The sequence below is a fragment of the Aplysia californica genome, unplaced genomic scaffold, assembly GCF_000002075.1.
Source record: "Aplysia californica isolate F4 #8 unplaced genomic scaffold, AplCal3.0 scaffold00015, whole genome shotgun sequence".
In the NCBI taxonomy this organism is placed as follows: domain Eukaryota; kingdom Metazoa; phylum Mollusca; class Gastropoda; order Aplysiida; family Aplysiidae; genus Aplysia; species Aplysia californica.
This window is the reverse complement of record NW_004797285.1, coordinates 928,382-941,980: the sequence shown is the minus strand read 5'-3', so window position 1 is coordinate 941,980 and position 13,599 is coordinate 928,382. Positions and strand designations below refer to the sequence as shown.

The window sequence follows — 13,599 nt, the reverse complement described above, 5'->3', positions numbered from 1 at the left end:
GGGGGGGGTAGAGAGAGGGAGGAGGGAGAGAAAGAGAGAGAGAGGAGATTAAAAGATACACACACAGAAGACTGCAGGGGAAGGGTGAGGGGCGCTACTTTTATTCCATGCAGTCAGCAGTATGTTGATCGATTTGTTGGGGGCAGAGGGGTGTAAATAGAGGTTTGAGTATTTGAGTGAGATTGGGAGAGAGGATAAGGAAAGCGCATAGCCAAAGGAGACTACGTTATTACTGTGATGTCTTCTGAAATGTGACAATCCATGATTGTGTAGTTGGGAGAATTCACTGAAGGGTTGTGTTTTCTTCATCTGGCGCTTGTGTGTGTCTGTTGTCTAGCCTTTCCTGTCTTTATTTTAACTTCACCTTTGCTAATTGTAACCTTTTCCCACTATGCTTAGTGCGAACATGTCCCTATCCTCTGCAGTTGGCAAAAACGGTCATCGCGATCTCTCAAGAGCACGGTCAGTACCGGATCAACAATCAGAGAAGGAATCAAGTACTTCAGCTTCGCCAAACCTAGATCGGGAACAAAATGATTTGTCTTCGTTATCAGAGTTAGAACTACAGGAGACTCTGAAGGCTGAGCTCAGAAGTTTTAAATTTAACAAGCAATCTGTCCATAAAAGAAGTGCCCAATCAAAGACAGTCGTCAACATTCAGGAAAAATTTGAGAACGGCCTCCATAGAAAGAAGGATGGCGCTGGTTTCTGGCATTTAAATAAACTTCGAAAAAGGACCTGGGAATGTTTTGGTCTTCCAAAATCGTTGAATACGGAGCAGTACAACAAGGAACAGATTGATAGTTTTGTATGTCAACATGAGAAGCATCTTTTTCAAACAGGTCCTTCAGAAGAATGGTTGACATATGACAAGCAAGGGATTCCACCTACACCTTGGGCACTCTCAAGTAATCACAGCCGTGGAGTTCTCAAAACAGACAAATCACGCCAAAAAGTCATCGCACCTAATGTCAAAAAAAGTCAAAGACAATCTTTCATTGAAGACCTGGACTATCCAAACACTTTAAGAGGGCGCCATGAGCGAGACAACGATCAAAGTGAAGATGGCATTAATGCTCATGAGTACAAAAGAGCTACCACTTCAAAGGCGTCCCGTTCCCCCGAGGACAAAACTGTTCGTTCTTATCATATTAGGACGAAGAATCCCTCCCTTACAAACTCTGCAGACAGACCATTGATGTGCAACACTTTGACGTGCCTCAGAAAGCGCCATGATCTGAGGAGACGCTCTGCGACACCCAAAGCGACACCGCTCTTCGTCGTTCCACATAGAGTACGTTATGTATAACTTATCATTTTTTGCTGGAACTTCTTGCTATTCAGTTATGGGTTCTCTTGCTTCTGGAAAAAAATGGGGCCCCAGGACACAACCTTGAGCATATCTGTGAATTGGAGTTCAGCAGGTCACACATATCACACAATTTCAATTTTGATTCTTCTCTTCATTCTAAACTTAATTAGGTACATAAATCATATATTATTTTTAAAAAACCAAAACCTTTCCTTCCACTGCACAATAAATCACTAGTAAAAAGAAAGGGATTGGGGGGGGGGGAAGAAACGTGCGATATTGTCTTTCCCTTCCATCAAAATGAAGTAGATGTATATAAAATGATAATTGTTTATCTATAGCACCATTTTGTGTCTGATCAACTTTTCCAGGTAAATCAGCACTGTGTAACTAAGGTTTTGATTATTTTAAACAACTGACTGAACTTTCAAATGTAAAGACGTGTAACTAAGCTTCAGTACGCAATCTGCGAGGACAAAAGTCGAAAATTATTATGTCGATGTCTCCGGCACCATTTTTTGTCTCTAGAGCATTGAGCATATCACTTCCATAAAGACTTGGCAATTTTTGCTCTGGCATTTTACATGCTACTCAAATAAAAACCAAAAAAGTTTTTCCTGTAACATAAACCAAGCATAGAAAGATAAGTGCTATAAGTCGACTAGAGTCGTGTACACTCCTGTTATTTTAAAGCAAAGCAATTTTCTGATTTTTAGGTTTCCTTTGCAGTTTAAGTCATACAAATCTAAATATTTTACCATTCGTTTTCTACTTTGCATCATGGGCTGACAGGCATTCGATGAATATGCACCTTGCAGGAAGAGTTTTGAGAGATATTTCTCATTAGAAAGAGACCAATACAATCTGCTTAAAATATGTATTTAAAAAGATAAAGAATTAACTAATTTTCCCCACAATGTTAACACATCTACGGCAATTTTCATCTGCTTAAGAATGGCACGTCAAATGACCTGAAATCCAGAGGGGCAGGGCATGCACTATTTTATATTTTATACATATATTATCAAAAATATTGTACTCTGAAAGGGCTTAAAGCATTATTAATCTCTACTTAGCCAAACGTGTTTAGGATATACATAAATTTATTCTACCCCTAACCAGACAACTTTTGTTTATTGCTAATTTCGTCAAGGTCTACGTGGCTGGTGAGTTCTACAGTCTGTTCGAAGGTTGGCGATTACTGGCCGCCCTTCAGCGGGACCGAGCCATGAGGGAGCTTGCGGACACGGTCCATCGGTCAGCAGATGTCCACAGGCCGTCAGCCAGAGATAACCTACCTGTGTTGGAGCCCGTCCTCTCTCTGCCACCAGGGCTTGTCGCTCTCATGGGGAAGGATGTTGGTTTCAGGTAATGGGCAAGGCTGCTCTGGCCTGGTTTAATGTAATATGGTAAGAGGTTATTTTGTTTTTTGTTTTTACGGCGCTGGGAACTACATGAGGTTATATGTTTAGGAGTACTGTTCTGTGACATCTCTATCCGCCCCGGTCATAATCAGTCGTAAGACGCAATGTGCTATTTTGACGCTACGAGGCTCGAAAGGCTAAAAGTGACTTTCCATTATTTTTTCGGGGTGGATCTATTGGAAGTTTAATGTATTCTACTGTATTTTAGATAAAAAAATAAACAGGTATAATCGACTTATATATTTTTTTAAAATTTATTTTGGAAGAGTGTGTGTGTGGTTTGTTGTGAGCATGGGTGATAATATATAGGAATTTGTACCTCAAATCCTTTCCAACATTTGACCTGCTGGTGTGTAGCTGTAAGATTATTTATAGACCACATTGCTTCAACGTCCATCATTCACCCCTATTTTTAGATTTAGACCCATTTTCGAGTATGAATGGTCTGAAATATAAGCACCTAAAAATCACTGTGAACGACTAAGGGTTCTCATAATAGTTTAATAATAACTCCTAGCCCACTTCAAGCTTGTTTACGTAAACAGCTGACTGTGTAAACATACCCTATTAGCTCAGTTATGGGCTGTTGATCTTTCAGTTTTACACTTCGATTGACTTTTTAAAAAAAAAATTATTTTAGTGTGTGCGTGTGGGGAGGGGGTGTAGAAGATTGATCTTCCCCTAGATCTCCCAAGGTGGACTCCTTACCAAGAGGCCACCGACGCGGTCTAGGCGTTGTGTGTGTGTGTGTATGTTTGTGTACATGTGTGTGTATGTGCGTATTTGTGTGTGCATGCGTGTGTGTGTGTGTGTGTGTGTGTGTGTGTGTGTTTGTGTGTGTGTGTGTGTGTGTGTGTGTGTGTGTGTGTGTGTGTGTGTGTGTGCGCTCGTGTGATTATAGTGATATTGCAAACGTTAATTAGGAAGCATAAACACGGCACTTAAGCCGACTCACGGATTTCCGAGCCCGAGGTTTCGGTTAAATGGGGGTAATCCAGATCCCCTTTTCTTTGCTCTTTCGCTATAACACACCAAATGCTATACATCTTGAAAAAGTTAAGTTTTTTTTCGTTACAATAGCGTAATTTGTTTGTTTTTCAAAGTATTTGGAGCTAGAGAATAGCCATAGAAAGCGAAGCCCCGCGCGGTCGGAATGCGAGGTCTGCCGGTTCAAAAACTGACACCCAAGCATTGGAATGCTTGAAGAAAGAGTCGTGATTAACGGGCTTCCCATGGTGTATTCTTTTGCCTATTGGCATTTAAATAGAAAGCCTTTAAAAAAGATCATGTTTAACACGACTTATGTAAAATACCGACCAAAAAGGTACCAATAGAAAGAACAATTCTTTTTCTATTAGAATAAAGTCATCGACTTGGAAAATATTTTGCATCAATCCTGTCGCAAAACTCCGGGGAGCACTCAGTTCCCTACAGTGCGGCGCCAGGCAGGGACAACGCTCGGTGTTTTTTAAAATCGAAATAACGACAGATCATCGTGTTTGAGGCAATATAAAATACTGATTTGTAATAATCTCACAGTTTTGAAAAAAAGTTAGGCTCCATTTCTATGTTCTAGTGATTGTACTCTGTTAATGTGGAGATGTTTGGTGCACTTCGTACTCTTTTATTATCTGTCAAACATGGGGTTGCAGATAGTTAGCGAATTTAGCAATATTCGATTATATAATAAATTAAAACAGCTGCCATTTTTTTAAAAGTTGACTGAGAGGTGTAAAAGTATGGTACCAACATTGACAGGAGACATAGGCCTTCCATATGAAACTGTTAAATTTGACATACAGCTTCTTTGAAAATTTAGTTTCTTGTATCTAGTAAGGCCTACAATACTAACCCGTTGTTGCATTTGACGTGAAGACCATTCTCATTAAAATTTTGTTTTGCCCCTAAGCTCTTTTCCTATAAATGAATAGTTATCTACTTCTGTGTGTTACCTTGTAGTGGCATAGCCAAGATAACTAACAAATTTCAAGTCGCTATCTCAGTTTTAAGACCCCTGTTGCTATGGAAACATGTCGCTCAACTTGGGAGCCAGTTTTCTGCTTTTCGTGTTTCCGCACTTTGCATACTTAAAAGTTCAATTTTCGAGTCAAATATTATCTTATTTACTTCATATTTTCCCAAAACGTAGTGAAATGGTGGAAATTAATATGTTAACTTTATTTTGAAATGTCCTTCAAATGACTGATTTTGACCGGGAGGGTCACACTTTGGTAGTCTTATGCCAGGTTACGGCTCTTTTCATGCTATAGTTTTAGTTGTTGTTGTTACTGTTTCTGTAGTAGTAGTAGTTCTTCTTCTTCTTCTTCTTCTTCTTCTTCTTCTTCTTCTTCTTCTTCTTCTTGGAAGGAAGCCTCTCTGTAAATAGTCTAGTTTGCGTGACCATAATGTAAAACATTGACAATTCCATAAGGCAGGAAAAAGTAAGTATCGTGCTTTTGTGATTTGGATTGTTTTATGAATGCCACGTATAATTTCTGTTGGAAACAAAATTTGTGTTTATGAAGCGCGCGCGAAAACAGACTTGGATCTTGTCATGACGGTGAGATGACCATTGACCAGGCATTACGGGACAGACAGACAGACAAACAAATCCAAAGCGGATTTGAGCAGAGCTCTTTTACTACTTTTAGTGATTGGAACTTTCTATATCTGTATCTGTTGTTAAAACAGTCAATGAACTGGCGAAGTACAAAATTGCCTGGCACTTAGTATTTATCAAAAGTAAGTCGACGATCTTGTTTTCAATCCATGTTAATATCATGTGAACTGACATTGTTCTAAATTAATTATCGTCGTGATAGGTAAAATGGGTTTTGTGCGTGCGTGTGTCTGTGAGTGTAAGTGGCAGAGTAGATGGGGAAGCGGGGGTCTGTCCATATTTTTTCTCTCTTTTTTCATGTTATCGTTTTGAATATTCTCATTTTTGCCTACGCCCATACTCTTCTAAGTTTAAAAGCTTTGCAGCTTATTAAGTGATTAAGTGAACTATGAAGCCCATTGGTGAGATCTAATATCTAGAAATATCACTGAGAACATTGCAATCATATCAGTAAACTCTCTTTCCCACACGCATATCCGATTAAACCACGAACAAGTCTATGGCCTTAATAGTCATAAATAATATTATTAATCTTTCTGAAGAAACGATTAATTAGGTTCTGTGCTGCATGCAATTCAATTCGTACCATTATTAAAGAGGAGTTGGATACAATAGACTAAGATGGAGGTTTGTTAGGGTGGAATCCGCTGTGATAAGAATAATAACAATAAATTTCTCTCTCTCTCTCTCTCTCTCTCTCTCTCTCTCTCTCTCTCTCTCTTTTTTTTTTTTTACCTTGTGGTTTTCTTGACCAGAGTGAATGAATGTAGGCATAAGGATCAACAGTTGACGGAGCAAAATCGAGACGCGAATCGACAGCTGAGCCTCATGCAGAATAGCCGCCCATAAGCGCATGGTAGCCTAGCTATATGCGCATTTACTGCCACTTTTCTTGAATAACATGTTTAAATAATGGATCACACGGAGTTCATTGGTGAGTGTATTATTGATTATATTTATACATTTAAAGAAAAAATATAGCAAAAAAGAAAGAAAAGAAAATAGGGCACTGATGACGATGATGATGATGAAGATGATGATGATGATGATGATGATGATGATGATGATGATGATGATGATGATGATGATGATGATGATGATGATGATGATGATGATGATAATGAGTAGTAACAGCAACAGCAGCAGCAACAGGTGCAGCAGCAGCAGCAGCAATAGTAGTAGTAGTAGTAGTAGTAGTAGTAGTAGTAGTAGTAGTAGTAGTAGTAGTAGTAGTAGTAGTAGTAGTAGTAGTAGTAGTAGTAGTGGTAGTGGTAGTGGTAGTAGTAGTAGTAGTAGTAGTAGTAGTAGTAGTAGTAGTAGTAGTAGTAGTAGTAGTAGTAGTGTAGTAGTAGTAGTAATTGATTCTTTCTTATTTTCATTTTTCAGAGAATCTAGAGGAAAGACGGACATATCAAGTCTCGAAACAGAAAGTGTTAATGTTGCTACGGATCACGTCACTGACACATATAATTGTGAGTTTCTCTCGGTATATTACAGGACTTGTTAGAGCGTATCTTTCAATTTTACGTGTACATGTAATTTACGTAACATTATGATTCACATTATGCAAAACCTTGCCATCAGTTGTCGGGTATTTTTTGTTGGGGGGTGAGGATTTGCTTTAACTTCTTTTTAAAAAATCAATAGGGCTATAAACATGACTGTTCTAGTATATAATATATATATATATATATATATATATATATATATATATACCTATATACCTCCATATATATATATAATTATTATTTTGTATAATACACTTGTTTGTCTGATCGTTCTACGTTCGTAAAGATGTTGAAAGACGCGGAATTTTGGCATAAGCACGTACTGTGTAAAGTCTAAATGACGGGAAAAGGGATAACGTTGTTTAACACGTTGCAGAACCTGAGAAAAGTCGTGGAGCTGTAATGAACTCTTAGTCTATTTTCTAGTTTCTTGCTTATAATTTAGTTTATATGATATAACTGGTTTTTCCTAAATGCCCTTCTTTTTTCTTCCTTCTATGTGTTGTCCGTCTACTCTAGGACTTAACCCTCCAACAATGACATAAAGACCCTTATCTCTTCATTATCTTTCTTCTTTTCAATTTAAGACACAGGCCCAGTCTCAACGACAGCATCAGTGCCAGTGGCTGCCGCTACACACGCCAAGAGCAAGCCATCTGTTTCTGATAGAGCGGCTTTCGACCACCGCATCAAGTCCTTCGTTGTGTTCGTTGTCGCGATCATCGGTATCATCAGTGTAGTCGCTGCTCTGCTTATTCTGGTAGATCAAATGTATTGAATGTGCATTGAACAATTATTACAACAACTACAAACATGATCATTACAATACTGTTGTCTTATGACAGAAAAGCATATAGGCATATTTATGCCAAAGATGAAATTTTACAAGAGAGGCAAAAAAGTAACTGTATGTGTGTTTCAATTTGATTAAAATTTGGTTATCTGATTATTTTATGTCAATATGCATTGGCCGATGTAGGTTTTGTCTGCTTTTCTGAGCTATAGAGTAAATAGTTATGGAGTGACTGATTAAAATGTATTTAGTCATAACAATATCCATATGTAATTATTTCACAATGCATATTTTCGAAATACAATAACTTGTTTTACTTGAATTGTACCTCCATAACTCCGAGACAGAAAGACGCGCCATGAAAAAGGGTTTCTTCCCTGTGTAAAAGCGCTCTTTTGTCCCAATTACTCTTTTTCGGGGATGGTGGGAGAGAATGTTTGTCTTGAGACGGCAGAATAGCAATAGTTCTAAGATTCATACTGTGTATTGAACGGAACTGAATGGTTTCTGATTCCAGGCAGTTAAAGAGAAACGCTTACAGATGGGCTTTTTGCCGTACCCTGAGTCCCCAAGGTAAGCTTTTAAAAATAATATATTTCTTTTATAAACATGTATATGTTTGCTTGCACGTCACGAGCAAGATCGTCCTATCAGTGAAAGTACACTTTAGCCCCCACTGACGCATGAGTGATGGATCACAGATCCCAATAGATAGAAGAATAGACAGATGGATAGATGGAGGGATGGACTTATAGATGGATAGATAGATAGGTAGATAGACAGATAGATAGTTAAATAGACGTTGTCCAAAAGAACAAGACACACAGCGAGAGAGATTGAGAGATAGACAGGGGGATAGAGTAAGAGTGAGAGAGGAAGTGAGAGAGGAAGTGAGAGAGGAAGTGAGAGAGAAAGTGAGAGAGAGAGAGAGAGAGAGAGAGAGAGAGAGAGAGAGAGAGAGAGAGAGAGACAGACAGACAGACAGACAGACAGACAGAGTATGTGTGTGTGTGTGTGTGAGAGAGAGAGAGAGAGAGAGAGAGAAAGAGAAATAGAGAGAGAGAGAGAGAGAGAAAGAGAGAGAAAGAGAGAGAGAGAGAGAGAGAGAGAGAGAGAGAGAGAGAGAGAGACGAGGGGGGGTGAGAGTGAGAGAACGTTTATGATGCGGAGTGGTTTAAACATGTAATAATGATTTAAAAGTTGTGCTCTCATTTGTTGTGTGCATGGGTGAGTGCAGAATTGGACCTTTGTAACACCATTGTCACTGTATGCGACCAAGGCAAATAAAGACAACTGCATCAATAAGGGGGCGAAGATTAGAGGTGTTACAAGAGAGTAACAAGCACAAAAGAGAAGGAGGAGAGATAAGGACAGTAGATGCTGGACAGGAAAGAAAGAGAAAACCACATCCGAGCACCCGCCAACCACCCACACATATGCCTTAGGTGGGTTGAATAAAGTAATGTTATGAAATTATTTTTTTGTAATTCGGAACCTTCATGGTTTACTTCATACATCCGGGGGCCTTCGCTCTCTGTAAGACCACGCGTAGGTCAGTATGTCGCCATGCGAGAAAGGCGACGTTTTTTTCTCGTTTTAAAAACCGGGGTTTCAAACAAAATTTGGTCTCCAAAATCTGCTCAATTTGATAACTACATTCTAGAAATTCAAAAAGCAAGCAGAATAGTTAGGTTTGGAATTTGGTTGTTTTTGATTTCCTCGATTTTCAAGCAAAAGCCCCTCGTCCAGAAACAAAATTAGAATGTGACGCAATATAACTACTGCCTGAGAAAATGCAAACTCTGAAGGTGACCTCGTGACCTCTTGGCTTACAATATGTCAGACAAGCTTCACACTTTTTTTACAGTTAGAGGAATGCAATAACCATCAGGGGAAGTATTTTTTTCCAGAACGATAAAATCTGGTTAGAGTCAAGGCGCCTCATAATTTAAACTCCTGTATCCCAGGTATCATATCTTTCGTTGCCAATAGTATTTCACGGTTGAACTCAGTTTATCGTGATGCCCCACTTAATGCTTATCGTTTATATATTTTAAGCAATCCTTGAACCCTACTTGCAGACGTTTTTTAACGTTAACACGCGGGAAGCAGTTTGTGGAGCAATAAAGACGTAAAGTTTAGATTGAAGTTATCTAAATATGAATTAAACATTCCTTGCCTGGTCGTAAAAATCTACTTATTCACTGGGTTGTAAGTTCGAAGAAAAAGTAGGAGGCTAGTAATATGCTCTTGTTCATTATGTGCGAAAAGGCGGAAAGGGGGGGAGGAAACATTTGTAGTCATGACTGCCAACCTTTGTTTCCCGAAACAGACACTGGATTTGTTGGGAGTTCTTTATATACATTTTTTGGTTGGGTGGGGGGGGGGGAGGGGGGTTGATCAAAAAACCAAAATTCGACTGACAACCAAGAATATCTTCACCATCTAGTCGTGCTGGATTCCCCACTGACAGAAGTGGGTAATTGACAAGACTGCCTAAACGATGCTTTGCAGTCGTTCAGGCTTCTCTCTCTCTCTCTCTCTCTCTCTCTCTCTCTCTCTCTCTCTCTCTCTCTCCTCTCTCCCTTTTCTGTCTGTCTGTATCTGTCTGTCCGTCTGTCTGTATCTCTATCTCTCTTTATCTGTCTTTAACTCTCTCTATTTTCCAATCTTTTTTCCAATTTTTTTCGCCGTTCCACTCTCTTTATCTTTCTCTAACTCTTATATATCTTTCCCTTTATTTGCATTGTTATTTTTCTTTTACTAACTCTGACTTCATCATTCTTTCTCTCTTTTGTAACTCTTTTAACTCAATACACACACACACACACACACACACACACACACACACACACACACACACACACATACATACACACACCTAGAATTGTACCCATGTTTTCTTTGTTGTTGCTTCCCTTTAATGAAAAATGCATAACATTATAAAGTAGGGGCGGAAGTCTTGTTAGCTCATTGTTCAGTAACGTACACCCCAAAAAATATTGAAACAATTAATAATCGTACTCACATACCCACATATTACTCAAATTGTTGATGGATTTTCGACATCGAGTTGCTGAGGCTGCCGCCGTTTCTCGTTCCCTCATCCACTCCCCTTCTAGGGTCTCCTGGTCGTCCCTTTTGAATGTTTTTGACAACCCCATGCACTATACGGTAAAGTATGGACAGGATCTGACTCTCCTATTCTCTCGGCATTCTCCGTTCCCGGCCTCTGTCTGTTGTGTCTGGGCTCACTTCCTTTCTTACTCTCGTCTCCCTCGTCTTGACTGAGCCCTCTTGACTCCCCTACCACAGGCCAGACTAGTCTTTAGTCACCAAAGAATCCCATGACGCGAGCCTGTTCTCTTTCGTCTGCTCCCTGCCATTGGTTTATTCCAACCGCTCGTTTCATTTGTTCTCCTCCTTCTCTACCCCAAATGCGGGCAGACATTTTCGCTTGTACGAGATCTGTGTCAGAATAAAGTTTCTCCGTCATGCTGTCCTCACGTATAATTAAAAATCATGTTTTATTTGGTGTCAACAGAAAGCTTATTCAAACACTTATTCAACGTAGGAACGATCAAGTTCCAGACACTTCTCCATTCGATGTATCCAGTGGTCTAAGACAGTGGTGAGTGATCGTTTGTCTAAGGTCCTGAGTGTTTATCTCATTGTCTCTTGAATCTGGTCCTAGTCCGCAAATCGCCGACCTTGCAGCATTTTTTCACATTGGGGAAGAGGCCGCATGTGGTGAATAGGGCGGGTGTTACAATAATTCCCACCAGAAGCCCTCGTGAAGCTCGTTCACAACTCTGGACTTGGGAACAGGCGCATTGTCATGATGCTGGATTACGCCTTCTTCAAGCAAAGCGGGTCTTTTTACTATCGCAGGTCTCAGTTTGTCTGAGAGGACAAACCTGTAGTATTCACCATTGACAGGTACGCCAGGCAGGACTGGCCAGCTTAATATTATTCCACTCATGTCGAAAAAAACAAAAACAATGTGAATCACCTTTCTCTCCTGATTTTTTATTCTTTCTGTGGCCTTGGCTCATCCGAATCAAACCATTGAGCTGACAGTCTTTTCAACTTGGGATCAAATGAGTACACCGAAGTTTCATCGTCAACGAAACTCTAAACCCCCTTGCTCAACACAATTTAAAAATAGCCGAGCTGCTTGAACACGAACCTGTTTCTGTTCTAGTGCCAACAAATGGGGCACCCTCTTGGCGAACATTCTTTTTTTGCCAATATCGTTCGTCGATAATCGGTGAAATGTTGCTCTGGACATACTGACTAGATCTATACCACTTATTTCCGTGCGTGTTCTTCTCTTATCTTGCTCCACAACACCTTTGGTTCTCTCTACACTGTTTCCACAAGTGACAAACGCCCCCCCCCTCCCAGTGTGTGCTTCATCTTTCATGTCAGACCTCCCACATTTCAACCTCCATGATCCATTTTCTTAATGTTCAATTTGATGGGGCATTATTCAATAGATCTATTACTTTGCATAGATCACTATTTGTTTTAACTGCAGACTTGCCGAGAAGAGTTGAAAATTTGATTACAACTCGGACACCGTAACGTGAGAAGGTTACATCAATGTTTTGCTCTAACATTTTCCTCTGATTTGCCTTGGACAAAGTGTACAAGAACAACACACTTGACACGTCACAGCTCTATGACGCAGACACCAATGCATTTTCAATTTGGTATCGATATTTCTTAGATATGACGTCATGATGTCACAATATTTAATGGCTGTTGGGTGCGTACTTTTGATTTGATGGAAGAGGGAAACTGTATTCTGAGACAGACTTCGTAGGTATGACAAATGACTCCTTTTTCATCGTCCATCAGATTATCTAGCATAATAAATAACCGATGGATATATTATCATATATGGCAGAAAAGATGACATCATGAATTGAGGATAGTGACGAATGACAGGTTTGGCTGGAGAGTAATACGATCAGTTTAGCACTACATTATGGCATAGCTCTCCGTAAGAGTTGTTTACGGTTTTCCGATCCAAAACACGTGCCGTGGAAGAGGCTATGAGTTATTACAATGGGTCTTCACTAGTCTCGCAAAGAAACCACAGGCCTCACTGACTGAGATAGTGGTCTGGATGAAAGACCCGAGAATCTCACGAGATAAACCGGTATAAATGGCTAGAGTGATGTATGAAGTAGCAATACGGCAAGGCAATATATCTGCTCAGATAATATAAAATCGGTATCGCGAGTAATAAAAAAAGATTACAGTATGAGCAAGTGGACTGGCTGTGAGTATTCGATTTACATGGTAATATTTCTCATATTAAGTGCCCATGCCTGTTAGGGATGTTTTCCTTATTATGCAGTAATTTAAAATTTTCGGTTAAGCGTCACTGTCCGGGACTAGATATAGTTGAGGCCTCTTGTTTTGATGTAACGGCCAGTCATCTGAAACCACTTTGCACAATACGACCCCATAAACTGAAGGATAGGGATCACTGTGATATTTACTAAGATTGATAGCTAGCCAGACAAATAGGTAAACACATTTGTGAGGTTTTGTGGGTCTCTTTTTCTCGTCAGATTCCAAGCCATTCCGTAAATGTTGATTGGGTTCTAATTTGATTGAAGCAAGGGAAAAAATGGAAACAGACGAAACACCTTTTTCGAATTATCTTTCTATCCGTTTCAAAGTCAACACAGACCATGGTCATTATAAACATACACATCACGAACCACCTGCCCTAGGAATGGATCTAGGGACTACTGCAAAAAAGAGGGAGGGGAGGGTAATTCTCGTCGTATCCATGTCTTTCTCACCATGGCTGTAGTCAAGGTGCAAAATGATTTCTATATCTCGGGATCGTTTTATTTCTCTTTTTCAATCAACTCTGTATTTCTCTCCCTCTCCCTGTATACCCCCCCCCCTTTTCCCTCTCT

At 39.7% G+C, this 13,599-nt stretch overlaps 1 protein-coding gene across 1 annotated transcript in view; it reads left to right on the top strand.

Annotated features, from left to right (window-relative positions):
• The window catches only part of LOC101860867, a gene marked incomplete in the record, with an annotated part of 63,466 nt that overhangs the window by 18,712 nt on the left and 31,155 nt on the right, over positions 1–13,599 (top strand). The window contains 5 exon segments of the mRNA XM_013085279.2: positions 426–1,294; positions 2,466–2,680; positions 6,743–6,828; positions 7,452–7,624; positions 8,175–8,230. Of these exon segments, the coding sequence (XP_012940733.1) occupies positions 426–1,294; positions 2,466–2,680; positions 6,743–6,828; positions 7,452–7,624; positions 8,175–8,230 (1,399 nt within the window).